Source organism: Onychostoma macrolepis, chromosome 14 (assembly GCF_012432095.1).
Source record: "Onychostoma macrolepis isolate SWU-2019 chromosome 14, ASM1243209v1, whole genome shotgun sequence".
In the NCBI taxonomy this organism is placed as follows: Eukaryota; Metazoa; Chordata; class Actinopteri; order Cypriniformes; family Cyprinidae; genus Onychostoma; species Onychostoma macrolepis.
The window spans coordinates 32,161,178-32,185,015 of NC_081168.1; the positions used below are offsets into that span (position 1 = coordinate 32,161,178).

Sequence of the window (23,838 nt, forward strand, 5' to 3'; positions counted from 1 at the left end):
CAAGGGCCCGTTCTTCGTACGTTGCTTACTACATCTGAGATGATTTGAATGATGCCAGATCTTCTAATCCTGATAATTGATCTCTGGCTTATTTGGTTCTTCAAATGAATTTGCGTATTAGATTAAAATATCTGGATTAAGTTGTCTAAGATTACTGCACGTTCTCGTGTTCCCCGAAAAGGGCAGATGTATCGATCCTCGAAACCGCGATCAGCAATGCAGCGATTGGCTGGCGGCAAGACAGTAATGACATCATATCATTAAAAAAGACACCTGACGAAAAAGTTGACAAATTTCAATATCTTTATAAGGAAACAGCCAAACGAACAAAACTACATAAATGTTATAGGCTAAGAGATAGCCTAAATTAAATGTGCACTGTTTTTAATTTATTTGTAATTCATGATTCATACATGATTCCCAATTATTTATATTCATTATTTCTAGTATTTGTACAGGCTTTACATTTTTATTTCAATGTTGTAATTAGCAATTCATTTAATTTTATCTTTGAAGCAGATTTATGACAGCATTAAGGTTTAGAGATCAAGTTATCTGCATCTCCTGCTCCATCAAGCCACTCCCATAATATCTGTCACCACTCAGATTAACTGTATAGCATGTGTGTAAGACTCCAATACAATTATAAAGTAATTATTTCATCACTAATAAATCTTTCAATGAGTTAATCTGGCTGTGTCTATAGTATTATAGACTACACAATTGTTATATTATTTTCAAATTAATTTTTAAATTATTATTATTTTAAATGATTGTTCCTGGATCAGTAGGATACTCTTGTAATAAAGTAACGGTGGCTGGGACATATTTGAAATATCAATTCTGCTTAAAAAGATGCGATCTAATCCTGTTTACATGAAATAAACTGCTCCCAGCAGGTTTAAGCTTACGGACCTGTTGCTATGACAGCAAGTCTAGGATGAGCTTCGAAGAACCAAATGATCCGAGATCAAGCGAAATTGTCAACAATCAAATCCAGCTAACTGAGTTAGCGATGTACGAAGAACGGACCCCAGGTATGAGACATAATCCTTATTATTATTATTATTCTTTATCATTATTCTTTTGTTTTTATTCAGCCATTATCAGCCTTTAAACTGGCAATAAAACGTTTACCAAGCCACATCGCTTCAGTCCCAGTAACGTTATACATTTACACAACTATTATCAAAAGTATTTCTAAATGAATACAACAAAACATTTCTTGCGACCTTACGTGAAGTATTATCACAAAATGCATTATGAAGAAGAATTGGACCTGTTCTGCAGCTGCATTAGAGCTAATATTAGCATCATGCTTCATAAGACAGTTTATGAGATTAATAGTACACTTTTACTCAGAACTCACTTCAAACCACCATCGAGTGTTTGTAATAACCTCCTTTTACAATCACATGTGGAATTTGGTCGTTTACTGTTGTTAAAATATGCTATTTAGCCTTTTATATCGCTGCACAAATTAGCATTTCAGATGTACACATTCCCTCTCAAGAAAATCACGTACAGACCATATCTATCGTAATCATGTGTTTATTATCTTCTATCTATAGTGGCTGTTGTCATGTTTATTTCTGCTGTGTAAAAGCCTTAACATGTGCTCTGCTGAAACTCACGTTGTTTGTGATGTTCTTAAGTTGTCAGGGATACATTCCAAGTATAATACACATTAGTAAAAGGATCTATTTTAATTTTTATTTGTCTATACACCTTTGGGCGGCCGTGGTACATTAAAAAAGTAGCCCAAAAAATGCAACCCGCAGCTCTGTAATTTTTCCTGACTGTATTTTCAAAATAGCCCACTTGTGCCACTGCCCTGGCAACACTGCTGTACCCTCATCACACAATGATAGATGACCTTCTGCACTGCGATGACGGGAAGAAGTTGGGGTCAAACCTTATCAAGCGATTAATTTGCATTAAAAAATATTAACGCATGAAATTTTTTTTGATTAATCGCATGCGTTAACATCGACACCCCTAGTATATATATATATATATATATTAGGGGTGTCAACATCCCTTTTATAGCTAATCATGTTACAGACCTAGATATGTTCTCCCATCTTTTCAAAATTACTTGCTTTTTCAGTCCTTTGATGCCCCCTTTTTTTGAGACCTCCAGGCATCAAATTTGAAATGAGCTCATTTAGTGGATAAAAGTGTAAAATTTCTACATTTAAACATTTATGTTCTCTTTGTTCTATTGTGAATAAAATATTGGCTCATGTGATTTGAAAGTCTTTTAGTTTTCATTTTCATTTGAATTTAAAAACGTTCCAATATTTCCAGAATTCGGGTTGTAAAACAACAAAATGAACACATTCAGTACTGCTATGATTTTATATGTCTAGGTAGGAGTATCGTTTGTTCGTTGACAAAAATATTTGTAAAAACTGTTGACAATTTGGATTCTGACCAAGCGGTCCACACTTGAAGATATCCGTCCCAAACGGGCTTTTTTGCCGCATCAGTGTGTATTTTACCATTTGGATATTTAGTTCAATATCTGTCGATATTATATACATTTAATAATTTCAGCTTTCCATGCTAACGTTAGCTTCGAAAGTGTTCACATAGTGGTCAGTAGCCGTACACGACGGACAACTTCAGCAAACATATTAAAAGGTAAACTTTCCCTTGCCGGGCCCTTGGAATCATCCTAACCCCCCCAATGTCACAGTGCTCCTGCATGTAAATGGGTATAATTCATTTATTTGTCTTACCTGGGTTATTTTCCACTTTCTTTTCTGTTCTTCATGTTTTCCTTGGCTGCATTCATCAGTCGACGCTAACATTGTTTTACAGCTCCTGATTCAACCTTATTTTCTTCATGCATGGGGAATACATAGGGCCTAATTGTAGTCTATATGTTCAGTTATATTATTGAAGAGTGTCATGTTTTTGATGTTTAATATTATAGCCCTGTTTTATAAAGGCATTTAATTTTGTACAGCAGTATAGACTTCTTGCTTCATAAAAAATCACATTAACCCTTTTACCTAAAATAAATTTGGAGCTATAGGATATAAAACAATTTAAGTTAACTTGTTTGCAGTGATGGGCAGTAGCGTCGCTACAAGTAGTGACGCTACTAGTTTAACTACATTTCTCAGTAGCGTGGCGGTAGCGTCACTGCTTTCTGAATCAAATAGCTTTTCGGTAGTTAAGCTCTTTTTTTGATCAAGTAGCGCGGTAGCGTCAACAAAAGCTAACCTTACATTGTCCAACGAAAGCATTCTGAAACTCAAGCTCAAATCAGAAATAAAACAGCTACGGATCACTGATCCCGGATCAGTACGTGACGCCACAGACACTAAAGCTCGTAACGCCATTGGCTCCTCAAGCTGCCAGTCAAACCTCATTATTCCTCCCGCCTCTCTCATCAATGAAGTGCGGCGCGCAGTTTAGAGCATCTCAGCTTGTTTGCTGTCTGAAGGTAAACAAAGAACTGTTGATTGAATAAGTACAGCGGTTTCTTTACTCAAAAAACACTATTTATGAAGGCTTGAACCTTTTGTTTGTTTGTTTTTGAGGAGTGGAGAAGAGTTTCTCTAGCATTTGTTGTCAAGTCACAGCCAAATAGCTCGTGCGAAGCGCTGAATCTTTCATAATATGATACTTTGGCCAAATAACAGAAAATAACTGAACGGCCACATAATGACAGAAAACTGGGGAAAACAGGACAAGAGTCAGAAAAAACAAACCAAAAAAAAAAACCTTCGCTGGTCAAAAGCTTCGTATTTGAACTTGATTTTGGTGAAATGTTTATATGAATATCTAATGATACATGCAACGATGCAAATAAACATAACCTATCTGTAGGTCTAAATCTATATGGTAACACTATACAATACGATTTCATTAATATACATTTGTTACAGTATTTATTAATCTTTGTTAATGTTAGTTAATGAAAATACAGTCGTTCGTTGGTAGTTCATGTTAGTTCAGTGCATTAACAAATGTTAACAAACAACTTTGGATTTTAATAATGCGTTAGTAAATGTTGAAATTAACATTAAGATAAATGCTGCAGAAGTATTGTTCATTCTTAGTTCATGTTAACTACACTAGTTAACTAATGTTAACTACTGAACCTTATTGTGAAGTGTTACCATTTCTATAAATGTATCTGTATACAATAAAGCCACAATACCAACTACCGATAAGAGGTTTCCGGCCAACAGCAAAAATTTATTTTGCCTATGTCACAATTTGAGGTCAATCCGGCCCTGCATTTGATACTGATTATGTTGGTTTGGAATAGCTGTTGAATAAACAATTAAACTGAACATGCCTGTCTATCTGCTTGACTGACAGTTGTATTGATCACTGACAGAGCATTGACTTGGTATGATGTTGGTTCAATAGAATTTAAAAAAAAAAAAATTAAATAGCTTGGATGTAGTAAACTACTTTTGCCATGTTGCCGTAGCTTAGCTTGCTACATTTCCCAGGGCTGTAGCTTTAGTGTAGTTAAGCTTCATTTAAAGAAGAGTAACTGTTAGCTTAGCTCACTACATTTTCCAAGTAGCTTGCCCAACACTGCTTGTTTGTTTCAGAACAATGCAAATGTGTAAGGACACCATGCCAAACAACACCACAGGTGCTTTCTGATTAAAGAAAGCCATACAAGATTTTTTGTTGTTGCTTTGTTTTGCTTTATTAAATTTACATTACGTTTCCATTTGGTCATTTAGCAGATGCTTCCTGGATCCTGCAATGCAGGTTGGAGGTTAAACAAGATCAAAGCATATGGACATGTGCTATAGTTTGCAGATGGTTTGCCTACTTGTTTTCTAACCAAAGTAACTCCCCAGTAAACAGTCAGAGGTCTCTCATGCAATCCTCTGTGATACAATTGAGTGCCTGCATGTGTCATTGTAACGTATATATATTATGCTGTAAATGACATTTATCTATTGGGAATTGCAGAACTTGACATATTGATCAGAGCAGCATCATCCTTGAAAAAATTGCTTTGAACAAAGTGCTTGTTCGATGACAAAACTGAGTCTGACATCATCAACAGGTGCAGCACTATTTCCTTTCATCTGTTGTGCTTTTACTTTTGTTTCTGCTGAAGTAAAAGTACTTTAGACAGTAAAGTACATTTATATACAGATTTCTTTTGAGGATAGTTATTTCACAAAAACCTCATTAGCTGTAGTTAGACTTGCATGGCAGTAAAGTCTCTTAATAAGACAACACAATTGTTTGCATATATTTTGCATCTGTGGCTCTGTGTTTTCCCTAGAATACAGATAACTAGAATAGGCTTAGAATACATCCGTGTCACACACCAAACTGCTTTCGGTTTCCTATCAAATCATAAGAAAGTACAATAGGGTTTCCTGATTTACATAACACACCCTCTTAATGTGCATAAGGAACCACAAGAGTTTGTTTATGTTTTGCATAAACAGGCAGAATTGACACATCCATCTCACCATCCTGTGCATGTGACCTATCTGTTGGTTAAGTTATAAAACTTTCAGTTTTGCCTTGTTGAACATGTCATGCGTTACATTGGCTTTCTTTTACACATCAGAAAGTTTTGAAATTGTTCTCTTCATGAATGGCTGATTCCTCTTCCATATAGTACCTGTGGATTCAGTGATACAATTTCCTGCATATATATATATATATATATATATATATACACACACACACACGCACACACACACCATTCTCCTATATCACAGCTCAGTGAGTATCAATAAACAGTGCCTGGAAAATTACATTAGAGTTACCTGTAGATGTCTGGACAAAGAAAAAAACACAGACACACTGGAAAGCTGAACTCACCTGTTTTTTTATATATATGTGGCCTTCTGTGCCTTACCGCACCCTGGAGTAAGCAAAGGGCCAGACTAAACTATCAGCAACAGGGGCAATATAGATACATTTAATAGACCAATGAAATATTCATACATATCCTAATTAAAGGAAAACAGCAGGTGCTGGTGTACAAAAATACATAACTTTATTTCTCATTACTCTTGCCTATACATATATATAGCTGCTAAGATATTTATTTAACAACAAGACCAATTAAAAAGAAAGAATATGATATAATGCACACAGGCAAGGCAGGTCATAAACCCTTTAAATACAAAACCCAATACACACAATAGAAGATCACACCGCACATAAATCAATCACCTTCACGTGATGCACTGCAATCAACACACTTCTGTGAAATTTTAAAGGGAATTATTGCACATTGCCCAAGGCCATTAGACCATAAAAAAAGCTATAAAAAATATAGTTGTTACTATCAGGAACCAAACAAACAAAAATGCAAATACAATTTCAAAGAAATATAACACAATACCATTGAAAACAAAATACAAAAAAAACACAACAGAAAAAGGTTTCTTCCCCCTCACATTTCTCCATTTCTCCAGACGTGCTGCGTCTAATTAGCCCCACAACAAACAGGAGATCATTAAGTTAATATGGAGGTAAAGAAAACAGTGGCTGACAAACTCTCCTGAACTTCAGACGAAGCCTGCCAAATGTATCCTTATAAAATGTGATGTGACACCGCTTTACTGAAATAATTCACATTGAATCATGCCGCAATAGGCAGCCACCAGTCCTTGCATATTGATCACCTCCAACAGTTTTTTTTTTCAAAACGATTAGTTTTCTTTAAATGCGGACGGCTTTACACAATGGTGCTTTGCATTTTTCATTCCCCTGCGCTGTACTGAAATGATGTGCTAACGGCACTCCATCAACATGCGGCATTCGCTCATACAAATAGCTAGTCACCCTCTAATTTACATCACCAGGTTCGCATGGACAGCTCACCTGAAAACTATTTACTAACGCCGCCCACCTGACCTACTTTCCTGTGTGTCACATATATATATAGTATCTCACAGAAGTGAGTACACCCCTCACATTTTTGTAAATATGTTGTTATATCTTTTCATGTGACAACACTGAAGAAATGACACTTTGCTACAATGTAAAGTAGTGAGTGTACAGCTTGTATAACAGTGTAAATTTGCTGTCCCCTCAAAATAACTCAACACACAGCCATTAATGTCTAAACCGCTGAGTGCACCCCTAAGTGAAAATGTCCAAATTGGGCCCAAAGTGTGATTTTGTGTGGCCACCATTATTTTCCAGCACTGCCTTAACCCTCTTGGGCATGGAGTTCAGCAGAGCTTCACAGGTTGCCACTGGAGTCCTCTTCCACTCCTCCATGATGACATCACGGAGCTGGTGGATGTTAGAGACCTTGCGCTCCTCCACCTTCCGTTTGAGGATGCCCCGCAGATGCTCAATAGGATTTAGGTCACCTTTACCCTCAGCTTCTTTAGCAAGACAGTGGTCGTCTTGGAGGTGTGATTGGGGTAGTTATCATGTTGGAATACTGCCCTGCGGCCCAGTCTCCGAAGGGAGGGGATCATGCTCTGCTTCAGTATGTCACAGTACATGTTGGCATTCATGGTTCCCTCAATGAACTGTAGCTCCTCAGTACCGACAGCACTCATGCAGCCCCAGACCATGACACTCCCACCACCATGCTTGACTGTAGGCAAGACATACTTGTCTTTGTACTCCTCACCTGGTTGCGGCCACACACGCTTGACACCATCTGAACCAAATAAGTTTATCTTGGTCTCATCAGACCACAGGACATGGTTCCAGTAATCCATGTCCTTAGTCTGCTTGTCTTCAGCAAACTGTTTGTGGGCTTTCTTGTGCATCATCTTTAGAAGAGGCTTCCTTCTGGGACGACAGCCATGCAGACCAATTTGATGCAGTGTGCAGCGTATGGTCTGAGCACTGACAGGCTGACCCCCCCCCCTAGAAAATGGCTAATTGGGCCCAATTTGGACATTTTCACTTAGGGGTGTACTCACTTTTGTGTCCAGCGGTTTAGACATTAATGGCTGTGTGTTGAGTTATTTTGAGAGGACAGCAAATTTACACTGTTATACAAGCTGTACACTCACTACTTTACATTGTAGCAAAGTGTCATTTCTTCAGTGTTGTCACATGAAAAGATATAATTAGTATATATATATATATATATATATATATATATACTCTGTATATATATATTAGGGGTGGCACGGTACATGTATTCGTACCGAACTGTCACGGTACGGACATCTCGGTTCGGTGCATGAAGCCTTACGACGAATACAGGCAATTCACCCCAATCCAGAAGGGGGCGCCTGCAGTAATGCAGCTGTTTGATAACCACCAGCACCAGCAGAAGAACAGCGAATGCCATGAGATGCACACATGTAAACAAAGCCCCCAGACAGTGACCATGTGCTGATTCTGAATACATCTCTCACATAGACTGACAAAGGAGTATACTTTAAAGGCTTGCACTCAACTGTTTGCGAAAAGGAGCTTTGTGCTCGTGTATCCTAAATCTCTCATTGGTCACAAATCAAATATTTCATAATATTTCCATATTTGCGATGTTAAGTATCTGAATGCTAAACTATTATTTATTATGTAAATGTACTTCAGACACGTTCCAACGAGGCGCATGCTGATGTTTGGTTCACTGTATTTTATTTTGATAAAGTATCAACTGCGCTGTCAAGTTAGCAATGCTGGAACTGATGTGTGTGTGTGTGTGTGTGTGTGTGTGTGTGTACGCTCCGGCGCGGTCACTTCAACTGTTTCCTTATACCAGCAGAATCAACTATAAACACTTATTGTCTTATTGATAATCACTGTATAAAGGTCTGCTTTTATTTGTGTACACTCACAATGAAAACAAAACAGATTTTATATAACATGTAAAACATTGTAATTTGCACTACTGTCTGTTTAAAATAAATTAAAAAGAAACTGAGCATAGTAGATTTCTTTTTTTTTTTTTCTGTTGTACCAAAATCGTATCGAACCATGACATCTGTGTACCGTGCCACTCCTAATATATATATATATTTATTTTATTTTATTTTTTCAGAAAGTTAATCATTAGTGCTGTGAAACCAATTTTACATCAACATAGTTTGACATGAAAGGCCACATTAGCAGTGGAGACATTTCATACTGTAAATGTTACTATAGGACATTCAGAACTAGGAACACAACATAATAGAAAGACGCTAGTGGCACCCAGCAACAAAGCTGCTGATGGTGTGAACAGGGCTTAATTTTTACTTTCTGTGGATTTTTACTCATTACTTATATGTCCATCTGCTGATACTGCTGTGCAGACTAGACAGATTAAAAATGCAATTTTCAGTGACTTCACAATGTTTTTTTTTTTTTTTTACTAATTTTACTATCAATGTTAATTCATTTAATTTATGTAGCCTCATGTCTAGATATTGTAAAGTTGTCTTCAGTGATTCTGTAGCATACTTCATTAGTCTGCAACACTGCTTGGTATATACGATAACATAAGTCCTTAAATAACATATATCCTTATGTCTAGACAATTTAGAATGTATTGTTCCATTGATTTATTGATGTATCCATTTCTCATACTGCCATAATGTGGCACTTACAGCATATGCAGTACATTACAAAGGATACTGAAATGAGGTAGACGGCTACACCATGCTTTCACTGCTAATGTATGATTTCCATAACTTGTCATTATAAAACAATTTAAAGTCTGTGTATTTATATTTGAAAATGACAATGAAAATCACAGCATCATTTTCTTTTGTTTTCTGATTTCCTTTAAAAAAAACTCACAACCACTTTAAACATATAAAGCAAGTTTTTTGTTTTATTAAATTACTTTTGACTAAGTACAAATATCAGAATGGAGCAAGCATCTAATAATGTCATCTGGCATCATGTTACGTGTGGAGGATAAAACAGGAGGTTAATGGCAGATAGTTGTTTAAATCCCCAGACCTAGACAATTAATACAGTGTTTAAATCATTACAGTATAAGTGGATCTTGGTACCATATAAAACTCCAGAACTATTATATACATTTAATCTCCATTCCTAAACAATGTATAAAATCACGTAATCCCAAAAAGAGGAAATATATTTAGGGGAATGCTCACAAGCCTAGCCCTTTTAAGAAAGGGTTTTAGATTGTTGGATTATCTGCTCTGAAAAAAAAAAAAAACATTCCCAAAAGTCCTAAACTATGTATACTTAATAGTTCCTCTGAAGCTACTCACTAACCCATTCAATATAGTTTCCATTGATTGCAAGCAACAGTGTCTGTAAACACTCTAATAATACAGATAGTCCTAACATTAAGCAATTGATACAGCAGTTCTGCCATTGTTTGTGAAAAACTTTAACATATTTTGCAAAATTTAAAAAAATATTTAAAGCGGTAAAAACATGAAGTGAAGAATGCAACGTCCCTTGTTCCATGTGAATTGTACTGCATGCTGTTTGCTCAGTCACACAGTTGTTGTAACAGGTTATCAAGCTCTTTAATGTCTTCAAGAACATCTAGAGAAGATACATCACATCATAAGATACATCAGATATATTGTTTTAATATAGCAGCAGCACTTAATGATTTTCAACTGGATTATGTCTAATTAGTGTTGATTTAGATTTAGTTACTTTAAACACATTGAGAAACTCAAACTCTTACCCAGTTTGATTTTGCCAGTTTCTGGCAGCAAGAGTATTGACCTCTGTAGTCCAGACTCCAGAGTATCTTTTATATGTTGCTGTTCAAAGAAGACATACACTCAAGTAACACTTACTGTGACATGTTTAGAAAAATATGTGAGTTTTATGAATTTATCGAAGTTGAGCAGTATTTTATATTTAAAAATGCAAAGTTTATTCAGATATTTAGACCACTTTTATTATCATAATGAATTGCATGATCATAGTCATGGAGAAGTTTAAACCTTAAATAAATGAAAAAGCTGCAGACAAAAGGGAACTCACTATTGTAAATGTATAAATCATCATATGTTACATATTCTGAAACAAATACCTCCAAATCTCTGAACTTCTTAAGCACTTCTTCTTTTGCTTGTTCGAACATGTCATGTTTTAAATTCTCAACTGCTTCTGTTAGAGTGTTCTGCATTTTCTTCATGGATCCGGTTCCATGCAACTTCGCAGCTTCTAAAATTAGCAACATTTTATATTTATTCATTATATAACCTTTCATTCATATATATTATATAACATAATCATGTAAAAAATTAATTGAAAAAACATTTTTAGTTTTAAACATTCTTACTGTTTATTTGACAGCAGTTTCCTCTAACGCCTGCTACAGACTGTGCAATTTTAGCAATCTTATAAGATCATGAGATCACACCGTGCGACATAGATCTAATAAACTTTGAAGACTGTACGATGATGACACCTCCTGAATCGCAGGCTACAATGCAAGATAGTAAATGTCATTACTCTTTTTCGCCTCTGTGGTATTTAACTTGTATTGCCACATCGCATTGATCAGTACATCATTATGATGCATTTTCATTGGCTACTCAGTAGGTGTAGGTTGTAGGATCATGCAAAATTTCTGACACTGCCAGAAAATAATCGCAGGCTGTATTTGATCGCAAGACTATGGCAATGGCTGTCTTTATACCTCTCACTGTACGACACAGAGCCACCGATTAGGAGCCATGACCACAATTGTTTCGCGATGGTTATCTTTCATCTGGGATAGTTCAAAATCGCACAGTGTGAATATTTAATCTCTCTCTCTCTGTTTCCCTGTCGCACTCTCTCTCTCTCTCTCTCTCTCTCTCTCTCTCTATATATATATATTTGATTTTTTAAGCAAAAGTCAGTAACGTAAGACACACTTAACCAAGGACAAAACCAGGGAGTATATATGCAAGGGGAACTAAACAGGACACAGGTGTGACTAATCAGAAACAAAGGAGCAAATGAGAACTTAGTGAGTTACTATGGAAACTAATGAGGGAGGTACTGAACTGATAATAAGTTAAACAGGGAACTAGAACAGAACACAAGTAAAAGGCAAAAACAAGGCATAAACCTGACAACAAAGTTCCATTTGTTAACATTAGGTAACTAACAGTAACAAAGATTAATAAATGATGTAAAATATATTGTTCATTGTTAATTCATGTTAACAAATGTATTAACTGATGTTAATGAACATTAATGAACATTGATAAAACAAAATTAGTCTGATAGTCTATAAATTGTAAGTGATTGCTTACTTTCATAATAGGGAACCATTGCTTCCTTAATCGTTGTTTTGATAGACAAGTAGATTTCCTTCTTTCTTTCAATAACTTCTCTTTTGAGCTCCATCTTGAGTTTGATGTCCTTTTCAGAGAATTGAAGTAATAAACACAATGTAACAACATCATTTAAATTGAAATTATGACATGCATTGTGTTAGAGATTTTGAATTTAGCAGCTACGTAATGTCGCTATGTAAACAGATCACTTCAAATTGTGCAGCATTTTATATTTAAAAATAGTTGTGGGGCCAAGCAGACCGATGACACATATGTTAAAGGAGATTACCTACAGCAGTTACCAATGACCTTACAGAGTGTGGCTCGAACTGTGATTGGTCTTGCTTCATTGTGCTATGGTACATATTGAGGAGCGAATTGTTGGATACCATTAAAAGCATAAATCAATATGTAGACGGGCATAATTATTAACAAGCTCATATTTGAAATGGACTAGTTTTTTCTAATACTAATTTTTTCAGCCTCTTGTCTGCTATAGACAAATTTAAAAAAAATATTTGACTAAATTTTGCAATTTGTAAAGTGAGATAATTTTCATGCGACATTTTCATGCATGCAGATGTTTTATAAATTGTTTATAGGAAGATTTTGATAACCCCAGGTTTCTTGTTTTCCTACTAAGATCTGGCAAGACTGCTCACCTCTCTTTTGATGAAGTTGTCAATGTGATAAAACATTGAAGCTCTGGGGTGCTCGGAGTCACTTTGGATGATACTGAATTTTTCAATCTGTTCTTGCACTGATTTCCCTGTTTTATAATAGACTCTAAAGCAACAGAAAAAAAAAAAAAATGCAATGCATATAGAACTACTTTTCACTTTTTTAACTTAAATATTTAAAATTTTACCCATACAACTATTTAGCAAAACCAAGTAAAATAAGTTTCAAGTTTGTGTTTTTAATACATCTCTCACCTATCGACACTCATGTCCTAATGCATAAACTGTTGATCTGTATATTACTTTCATTACATTACATAACTAAATAAGACAATAAAACAGAACTTACGGAAAAATTGAATCAAACTCCTCCTCAATGTTTGTGTGCATGTGTTGGGCCAATTCCATGTTTAGATCTATGTCTGTACTCCATGCTTTTGACCAATGGTAGCCATTATTTGTACACAAAGCCTTGAGGATTTTATGGAATCCTCCTTTGCCATGAGGTAAATTCTAAACAATAATGCATAAAATATCACTGCAGTTAATAATAATAATAAAAATCACATTTTTGAACTACATTTCAATACAACAGAATCACACTTACAGGTGATATAACGGAACTTGCACTGGTAAGACATAATCTCTCTGACTCTTCCACTCCATCTGAGAGACACTTCTCCAGAACACAACGAAGCATGTCAAACTGCCAACCTAACTTCTCCAGTGCCTTACAGAGGTTCTGCTCAAATTTATTGTGAACCTCTGTCTGAACCTAAACAACAGATTAATATATAGGTATCAATAGATATGAAATGGATATATCATAACCATTGTCAGCTTTCTGAACAAATAAATAACTTGTACCACATTGTTTGTCTCCGACTGCACACTTTTGATCAAGGACAAAATTCCCTTTGCTTCATTGACATAATCTCTGGCCAGGTCTTTGTTGATGCTGTTGTTAAGACTCTTCAAGACATCCTGCAACTTTGGGATTTCTACAGATTGTTCAAATTAATTTGTTTTAATTAAGAAATATTATAAATAATTTATATGAATATTTCCCTTTCTTAAACTTTTTTAATAGTTAATTTAAAAAAAAAAAAAGTATAAGGTTCTTTTCCCAGAGGTGATACTTTACCTGTGTCAATGAGTTCCATGTGTAATGTTTTGTCAAAAAATGCCCTTGTGCTTACAGTAAAAATGTTTAGAGTCATTTTCTTCTGTAATAATAATAACAACAATACATGAGTCTGTATATAGCAAAAGAAGCAATGTCCAAATGTACATATGTTGCATATATGAACATAATACCTTTAATTTAGAATTTTCAAAGCTTTCTTTCACTGTCTCTTTGGAACAGATGTTCCTTTTGCGTATGCATGCTGTTTTCAGATCCTGAAAAAATATTACCAATACAATTACGGTAAGGTTCCATTTGTTAAAATAATGCTACAACCTTAGGTAACATAAACTAACAATAAACAACACCTGTACAGCTTTTATTATTCTTAATGGTAATTTCAACTTTTACTAATAAAACTATCCTTTCCAAAGTTTTTTCTTTGGAAAAAAATCTCCAGACCTAAGCCACATGCACGTAATTGGAAATTGGTAAATCCATTTTTAAATATGTTTTTGTCATTTTTCAAACCTTGTATGGCTTTTCCTCTTCACTGGGCCATTCATTTCTAAAAAAATAAATAAAAATAAAAATAAAAATCCACAAAAAGTGTTCAAATTAAAAGTAATGTAACAATGTTAGAATTGTACTATTTTTAATGGCACTTTAATGGTTGTACAAGATAAAAAGCTTTTACTTCTAACCTAATGTATTCTTCTGGATCTATATCGTCAGTCTTGGTAAAGATGAAGTTGATGCTTTTGCACTCTCCTGCTTGCGTCATGTAGTAAACGCAGTGTTTTAATATTTCCCAGGGGTCTTCATCAGTAGTGCCTCGGTTGATGGCACTCACGATCCACACTACAGAGCACTCTCCTAGTTTCTGTGGAATTAAAAAAACATGAACACGGTGTATTTCAAAATCTGTTTTGCTTGATTTATTCCACTGATAATAAAAATGTGCTATTAATAAAAAGTAAATAACAAATGCGTGTATTTACAGATTTCCATAGGCTGTCTCTAGTCTTGTTGCAGTCTCCAGTCCCAGGAATATCAACAATCACAATGTGCTCTAGGAGAGGGTTTGGAATCTTGATTGCTACACTCTTCACAATGGGCCAGTACCAGTTACCAGGATTTGATCGACTATGCTGTATGAAATGTGAAATCTCCTCGGTGAAGCTGGAGCTCTGTTAAACAATCAAATGATGCTGAATAAAGGAAACAGGCACTGAACTATATAAACTTAAAATGTCAAATTAAGATTCATTTCATTTGAATGGCTTTAAATATTTTATATAAAATTATTTTTTCTTTCTAAAACTTACATTAGCATTTGAAATTGCTTTCTTTTTCATAAGCAAAAGTTCGTCGATTTTAGCAGATTTGGCATCTTTTTTGAGCTCCTCCAGTGTTTTCTTAAATGCATTAGCACCATACAGTGCAGTAATCTTTTCTATTGCAATTTTCGTCATGTCATCATTCCTGTCCTCAGTTTTATCAGACAAATCTAGTAAAAGACCTTTGAGTTGACTGTCCCACTCCTGCAGAGATACATACAGACATACATTCCGCAATGTAGAATTATTACCTTCACCTCACCAATTATGTTTATATTCTTACTAAAACAATCACAATAAGATGAATATTGAAAGTGAAACCTCTTTAGAAATGAATTCAATCTCTGCTGTGTAGTTGGAGTCACTCAGATTTCCTTCCACTTGTGTAGTAATGGCTGTACATGCACCAGAAGAACCAGATGGAAGTAGATATCTTTCTCCAAGGACTGCGTTTAGAAGGGAGCTCTTGCCTTCTCCAGATCTTCCAAAAATCCCTATGGTTACCTTCTTCCTGTTTTTATTGGATTTGTTCATCTTATCCATATTTGAAATCTGGTCTCTGTACATAATGATATAAAATAGGTATCTGAACACGGTTTCACAAAAAAAATATTTTCAAATTAACATTTTGATCAACCCATATAAACAATGTTCAAAATTGATCAACACTTACATAATATAGGTTCTTAAGTCAGTTGAGTCTTGGTCTGCAATATTTTGTTTAATTTTTTTAATGACGTCTTTTGTCTGCTTCATGATTAAATCTGTGTAGGAAAGTGAAGAGAATTCACAGTGAGAATGCTTTGAGAAACTGCATGATATAGCAATGCATTGTGGCACATTGCTATTTGAATTGGAGGAGTATTGCTACCTTATATTGCATTCATTTTTACATGTTTATGGTTAAATTAAGTATCACTGCATGCATAGTACATTATTACAATGCTGCTTTATTTCTTTTTACTCAAAGATAAGTTGACCACTCCTATTGTTAAATGAATACCTAATAAATTTTATGTCTTAATTAAAATGTTTCTTCAGGCATTGATGCATATATAATAACGTACATAAGTGTGAAATATTGTCATAGTTCAAAAGTGATATGCATGAATGTGTAAATACAATATAGCTTTCTTGATCCTCTCCTTCATGTCATGAATATTAATAACATTCTAGCGTGTTTGAAACATTCTAAAAGAGAAGATCTGGTCCACACTAACATCCATTACTATGCTGTTTTGTTGTTGTTATCATTGTATTTTATACTTTTTAATAAAGAATTAGATAACAATATACAAAAAAATTAAAAAATACTTGCCTGTTCTAAGTTTCTGTGAACTGTTGTCAGGTCGCTTTGCACTTGAGCCAGATGCTTCATTACTATGCTTTCTTTTAGTACCTATCAGAGAATTTATAACAATTTTTATCTTTTTTTTTTACAGAATCAGGCAGTAAAGCATCAACAATAGAAAATATTTCCTACCATGGCTAGTCATTGTGGGGGTGAATGATGCCTAGAAAAAAGACAATTAAAAACTGATCATACACACATTCATGTGACGGAGTCTGTGTGCTGCATGTCAGAGTGGGGCACAGTTTAGATTTAATTCTGGATGTGAATTAAAGTCTTATTTAATCTGGATTGTTTTGATAGTTAAGTAATTGATCAAATGTTCAGTCTCAAAATGGTAGCAACAAACATATCGTAATTGTAATAAATCTGAAAATAGTTACTGTTGTGTCGGTGTTTGTATCAGTGACATGTCTTTAATTATGAAATGTATTAGTCTTGTTTATTGTCATGTGATTCCTTGTGTCCTGTTCTTATTGGTCCCTGTAGCAACTCATAATGTAATAACTGCACATAATGAAATGTATTACATTATTATTGTAATAAAATGTTCATAATGTAATCTTCTCAAAACATAATACAATCTTGAGCTCATAATGTAATAACAATTATTACATTACGAGAAATGTATTACATTATAAACTCTATATTTATTACATTATAAAAAATAATGGTCAAATAGCTGTAATACGCTTTTTAAACATAAAAACATTTGGATTAAACTACCTACGAAATGCACCAATTTAAATATTCATATTGTTGTTATTATTCTTATTCTTATTATTAACGTGGTACATTACTTCTTATATATACATAATTCAAAGACACTTAGCCTTTAGTTAAAAGAGACTATAAAACTTTTTTTTTTTAAATTTGACAGCAAAAAGTTATACATACTGTTAAATGACAAACAGTGTACAATAACACTGTGTTTTGTGAAGCAAGCGCATAGGTTTGATTTTCACATTGGTGGTGACATAAATTATAAATTATAAATTATATATATATATATATATATATATTAGTGGTGCAATGGATCACAAAACTCACGGTTCAGATCATACTACGGATTTTGAGTCTCGGATCGGATCATTTTTCGGATCAGCAAAAATAAAAAAGTTTGCTTTTCATTTATTACTAAAAGCTTACATTAAGTACTTCTGTACCCCAGCAGAAACTACTAGCTTAACTACTAGTCTGTAATACAACAAGAACAATTGCACAATTGACCGTAACACTAGTATTCAGGTGCAGAAATGTAATAATTAAGTGTAAAACAATACAATAATGCTTACTGCATAAGTTAAATACAGATTAATCTTTGTTAAAGCTGTGGTGTTGTTTGATTAGCAGACAAGACAGAAGTAGGTATTTCTAGGCTGCTGTCTCTCGAAGACTAAATGCACGGACCTAAATACTGACACGCATTCGGTTTTTTCTTAGTCAGCTGTATACGTTAACTTAAGACATGGACATAACCTACTGTGTTTACCAGAATACTTGCCAAAACGGGTATTTTCACATAACTTTGTGTGTATGTATCCATCCGTTGAGGCGTTGTCTGAAACGCGGTTTCTGAATCTTCAGGTGTGTGCAGCAGCGCAGAAAACGGCGCGCGACTCCCGATTCGATTTCTCCTTCATCTGAATGGTCTCAAATTGCTTGAATGTGTAAATTGGTAAACACGTGCAAATGATAAATTTCAGTCTATAGGAGCGTAGCCAGAAAAGAGACTCTGGGTGTGCATCAGAAAAACTGGGTGTGCCACATTTACTGTCAGTTTAATGTGCAAAAAAAAAAAAAAAAGACTGTGTATTACTAACGTTACAGAACAGAGCAGACTGGGCTGATATAGCCTGTAAAAATATATAACATCTCTAATTACGTAGTCGGAATGAAAAGGTGCATTTGTTTATTAAAGTTCATGTGGAGATGCAGCGTCGCATTCGGCAACTTTATCTTTTCAGCCGACACTGACTGAGAAGAAATCACTAGTTTATTAACAAATAATTAAAATGTTTTCTTTTCCCTTTCCCCAACATATTCATAATCATTAGCCTTCTTTTGCCATTGCAAGTTTTATACGTGTGCTTGAGCGTGGAATAGGCTATAGGCCTATATATTAAAGGACGGTTAGTAGCCTGGGTTATTACATTAATCAATGTACGTGTGACTAGTGAAGTCTTTAGTCGGGGACAGGCGTACTCAGCGCAAGGAACCGATCCATTTTTAAAATAAAATGCATTCAATTCGAAAAGTGCGCCTGCTAATCACGTCACATTATATTGCAATGCACGAGTTATGAATGCGTAATAAGTCAAATGTTTTTATTTTATTTCATTTCTTATGGGTGCTATGGCAGTGCTTTGGTCTTTCTTGGGGGTGCTGAAGCATCTGCTCGCCCCTCCTTAGCGCCGCCCATGTTTATTACGATTAAAAAAATAATAATTCTGCATTTGCTTTTAGGTGTGCCAGCTGCCACTGTGGGTGGCACCGGCACACCCTGGCACACCCGTGGCTACGCCCAGTGGCGGTTCTACATTGAATTACTCTCCGGGCGAGACCCCCTCATTTTAGCATTTATATAGAACAACTAAACTATAGCTGAACTTTAGTCAAGTCTAGTCACCTTTATTTATATAGCGCTTTTATCAATACAGATTGTGTCAAAGCAGATTTACAGTATTAAATAGGAAAATAGTGTGTCAATAATGCAGAAGGACAATAGTAATGTTACGAATCCGGTTCGTGGCCTTCCGTCTGATTGCCACCAGAGATCACCATCATATTGACTCTCACACCACACAGACTGTTTCACATTACCTTGCACTACAATTCCCATCAGCCATTGCACTGACGACACACAGCTGATCACACTGATCACACACCCTACATAAACCATGGACTTCCTCTTCCTCTGGGCCGAGTATTGTATGCATTTATCGCTGTCCTAGCTTGAGCTACCTTACAGAGCCTTTTGTAGTTTCCCTAGTCTTGCCTTGCCTGTTTCGGATTGTGTTTTCCCCTGCCTGGACTATTGCTTACGTTTTTGGTTTACCTCTCTTGTCTAGCCCCTTTGGATATTGTTCGCTGTCGACTGACCCATGCCCGTTTTGGATGACTCTTTGCCTTGCTTGTGATATACCTGTTTGCCATTGTTCGACCCTGCCTGTATTTATGACCATGTCCTTGAATAAAACCTTGCACATGCATCCGCACATCTCACGTCTCATTTGCCACGTAACAAGTAAACACTCAATTTTCAGTTAAAGGCGGTTCATCATTGATTCAGTGATATCATCATCCAGCTCAGTTCAGTTCTAATAGTATCTGTGCAATCGAGTGATATCACTGAGAGGAGACATTGTTCCTCTTAGCACCATTAAAATTCTGAATGCATTAGTAGTATGTGTGCAAAGAGCGCTCCCTTTATAATTTCAAATGCACTGAGCCTGTCACTCATCTCAGTTCAGTTCAACGGATGTGTGTCTGTGATTGGCTGCACTGCTCAACACTGCAAACATTGTTATTTGCACAAATGCAAATATGCACAGAAGAGTTTGCCAAATATGTTTTTATTACAGTTTCAACTAAGGGTGCTCTTGGAGTGTTTAGCCCCCTAAACTGGGCGTGACACGATAAACTGCTTTCTGTATGGATTTAATATGGAATGTTACACGGGAACAGTTGACAATCCCACTTTGCATGTTTTAAACACTTTTATGATTACAGATTATGTACATAAGTGCATTAAATGCACACCCTTGAAAGAGCGCAGTTTGCTGACGTATTTACTTTAACGACAGTGGTTACATATAAATGTATTTTAATTGTTTGATCAAAATTATTACTAGGAACAATTCAGTTTTGCTCCTACTAAATTCTACATCCTTGAATTGAAGGCATTTTTATGAACAAATTTAGAAAAAAACAAAAAAAAAAAACAAATAAAACTTTCCAAAGTCGAATGTAGTCTGGGATAGATCGCGTCATCTGCCTCAGGCAACGGCAGCACGGAGCACGAGTTCAGTTTCTGTGCCTATACTAGAAACCAGGGAAATCATCAGGATAACAGCATGTGAAGAACGTGTCAGCTACATGACATTTACCTCAGGGAGATAAAAGCGTCTCTATAGAGAATCATATCGCCAAAATTATAAATGCATTATACATTTGCGTAGAATATTAACAAGTTTTTATTATAACCATACAACTTAAAATGTGTTTCTGGGTCATAAATTATGAAGCACGTCATAAACACAAAATTAGTACGCTTTTTATAAAAAAGAAAAGTTCACAATGTAGCCTAATAAGCCCAATTTTCTTTTAATGTAATAGCTTATTTTACATACAACTATTATTACGTTTTGTGGTCATATTTATTATATTGAAAGATAATTATAATATTGTAAACATTGTTTCAAATTATGTGTTGGTATTACCTTATGAACTGTGTTTACATTATAAGCTGCCACAGTGTGTTCATAATGTCATACATTTCTCATACAATAACCTATTACATTATGTGAAAATGTGTTATTACATTGAAAAATTATTACATTATGAGCTTAAGATTTTATTACATTTTGAGAAAATTACATTATGAACAATTTATTACAATAATGATGTAATACTTATTTCATGATGTGTAATTTTTACATTATGTGCCGTTATTACATTATGAGTTGCTACTTGTCTGATGTGTCCCGCCCTGACTGGTTTAGACTGGTTCCAAACACCGTTTTTGCACCTTTGAAGGGAACTGCATGATGCAGATGCCACACGAAAATAAATTACAGAGAACGAGAAAAAGACGTTGGCTTTCATTGCTTTATTTGCCGAGTGTATAACCTCCAGAGTTCACACATCAAGGACTCTTCTAAGGGAGCAGGGCATAGAGATGCTCACTTCCGACTGAATCTGCACTTAGTCCTTGTATAACCTAGTGTTTCCCATGGCCTTTTGTTGGTTATTGTATAAAATTTGCGTGCTGTGTTTTGTTTCACGGTTCAAGGTTCATGTGTAATCACAATTTCATCTGGATTATGTCTTGCACATTTGGACTTAAACACACAATCTGCACTTAGATCCTTCTTCCGATCTGATCTGTCATCTTTGATGGCAACACATTACAGTTACACTAAAAATTTGGGTAGCAAAAATCAGTAGCAAAAAGAAAATGTATTGTTATATTACCAATAAAATGGACATAAAAATTGTTCAAGGACATGAATAAATATATAACAAATACAACAGTTAACCATACAGCACAATTAAACAAAAATAATAAGTACTTACTCTGCAATGAAATCACTGGTTTTCACTCTCAGCATCTGTACGAATGCTGCTGGCATTCAAGACTTTTTATATGAAACACATGAGGGAGGAGTTTGAGGAGTGGCATTGGACTTTGTGTTGTTGTTTCTAGGTTAAAAGCACATGAAACAAACCTTATACTATCAACAGGTTTTTTTTGTTTTGTTTTTTCTCATTTGAAATTGAATGGATTGTGAAAAATGGAAGTTGCATACCAAAATGGAGCCAGGTACATTAAGTACTGGGACACATGCGATGCAGTTCTCTAGAATATCTTTACATGCTGTAGCAGTGGTGTCCCAATACTTCTGTCCATATCTTGTAGATATTTTCAGGTGAAAGCATGATTTAAACAGCTCAACACTTATTCACACGCAATCGCATTCTCAAAAATGCATTACAAAAAATGTAATCTTACAGTGCTAATTCCAGGGCTCTGAACCGGTTCAAGGAACGAAAACAAAAACCGTAAACGAACTAGATTTTAACAGGAACAGAACCAGGAACAGAAACAAAATAAAATTGTATAGTTCTGAAAAGAATGGAAAATTTGAAATGACCATTAACCGGTTAATAATGTTATTTTATCGTTCCATTTAATATTTGAAATTTGCAGTGGTGGAAAGAGTACTGAATGTGTGTACTTAAGTACAAGAACTGTTACATTGCTGAAATACTACTCAGTTACAAGTAAAAGTACTGGTGCCAAAACAGTACTTAAGTAAAAGTACAAAGTACTCCTCAAAAACGTTTTAGCCGGTGATATTTAATGATTTACCAAAAAATATTCATGCATATCAAAGATCTATGTGGAAAATAGCCACTTTGAACAAAACCCACTTTTATCTTATTGACAAAGCACATGAATTAGTGGTCATGACACAGGTATTTCTAACTTCAATACCTTGAAAAATATCAATATTATCCAGAAGTTGTAACGTATTTCTGAGTGAAAGAGAATATTGAATAAAGGGTGGGGTTTTATGGTCGTGCACCTCCACTCCACCTCTTGCTCAGAGCAGATTCACGGTTAAGGAGTGCTTAAGAATATCTGCTTCACGCCTCACCGCTTCTGTCACAACGCTCTGCCAGACGCCCCAAGAAAATAACAAACTTTACTAATATACACCCACAATGTCATGTAATACTGAAAAGTTCCTAACCTTTATCTCCATACTGAAATCCCAGATGGCCAGACAGTGATTCAGCTAAAATATTAGTGTCTGAGACACTGTGAGCACAGAGACTATAGTGTGCACTGCAATTTTTTAAATGCTTAGCTTAAATATTGTGACGGATCGGTGGCCCTCCCCCTCATCATCATCATGAGATCGATACTCGCGGTGTCAGACGGGTAAGCTTGCCAAGCGAGGGATTTGAAAGGGAAAGTTTGTCTGGCTGGGAGGCTCTCGCTGACGCCCGACGGGAGCACAATACTCACTGTGTCGGACGGGTAAGCATCGCCAAGCGTGAGACTTGAAAAGGTAAGGTTGTCTGGCCCGGGAGTGCTCTCACCGGCGTCCGGCGGGAGATCGGGGCTCACTGTGACGGACAGGTAAAGACAGAAAGGTAAAGTTAAGTGGCCGGGAGGCACTCGCCGTCATCTGACTGGAGATGGAAGCTCGCAGCCTGGTTGGGTAAGACTCTCCGGCCGCAGGGTGGAAAAGGTAAGTTGTCTAGCTGGGAGGCTCTGGTCACTGTTCGACAAGATGTGAAGATTCACGGTGTCAGAAAGGTGCACACGTATGCACACTTAGAACGTCCCTCCCTAAAAGGAGATGAATGGGAGCGCTTGCGTCAAAGGGTGGTAACTTGTCAGACACTGGCTTGAGATGAGAGA

General features: G+C 35.6%; 2 protein-coding genes across 4 annotated transcripts in view; both read right to left on the reverse strand.

The window, feature by feature from the left end:
* il1rapl2 (interleukin 1 receptor accessory protein-like 2) overlaps positions 1 to 2,802 on the reverse strand; it is a 297,022-nt gene extending 294,220 nt beyond the window's left edge. Inside the window, exon 1 of the mRNA XM_058798970.1 lies at positions 2,745 to 2,802. The gene's annotated coding sequence lies outside the window, so the exon portion shown is untranslated. The remainder of the gene's footprint in view (positions 1 to 2,744) is intronic.
* A 7,015-nt stretch (positions 2,803 to 9,817) lies between these two features.
* Positions 9,818 to 16,093, reverse strand: LOC131553620 (nuclear GTPase SLIP-GC-like). 3 transcript variants are annotated; one of them, XM_058798409.1, is made up of 16 exons: positions 16,005 to 16,093; positions 15,653 to 15,890; positions 15,320 to 15,535; positions 14,993 to 15,181; positions 14,696 to 14,874; positions 14,523 to 14,559; positions 14,183 to 14,266; positions 14,010 to 14,091; positions 13,733 to 13,866; positions 13,473 to 13,640; positions 13,215 to 13,378; positions 12,848 to 12,971; positions 12,162 to 12,270; positions 10,946 to 11,079; positions 10,592 to 10,670; positions 9,818 to 10,443 (listed from the first exon to the last, which is right to left on the reverse strand). In XM_058798409.1, the coding sequence occupies exons 1-16, from the start codon at positions 16,085 to 16,087 to the stop codon at positions 10,388 to 10,390; spliced, it is 2,076 nt and encodes a 691-aa protein (XP_058654392.1). In that variant the 5' UTR covers positions 16,088 to 16,093; the 3' UTR covers positions 9,818 to 10,387. The 3 variants fall into 3 exon arrangements, 1 of the variants encoding a protein (XP_058654392.1); XR_009274220.1 differs by lacking the exons at positions 9,818 to 10,443; positions 10,592 to 10,670 and adding an exon at positions 11,198 to 11,341 and having other exon boundaries at positions 10,949 to 11,076; XR_009274219.1 differs by lacking the exons at positions 9,818 to 10,443; positions 10,592 to 10,670 and adding an exon at positions 11,198 to 11,341 and having other exon boundaries at positions 10,952 to 11,079.
* Positions 16,094 to 23,838: the final 7,745 nt, after the last annotated feature.

Bases quoted from the DNA above. Each gene is read 5' to 3' on its own strand.
- LOC131553620 (XM_058798409.1), bottom strand. From the start codon at position 16,087: ATGAAGCAGACAAAAGACGTCATTAAAAAAATTAAACAAAATATTGCA. The intron at 14,875-14,992 runs GTAAATACACGC...TTAATTCCACAG, and splicing joins GAGACAGCCTATGGAAATCT to AAACTAGGAGAGTGCTCTGT. The intron at 14,092-14,182 runs GTATTATGTTCA...TTATTATTACAG, and splicing joins TTGAAAATTCTAAATTAAAG to AAGAAAATGACTCTAAACAT.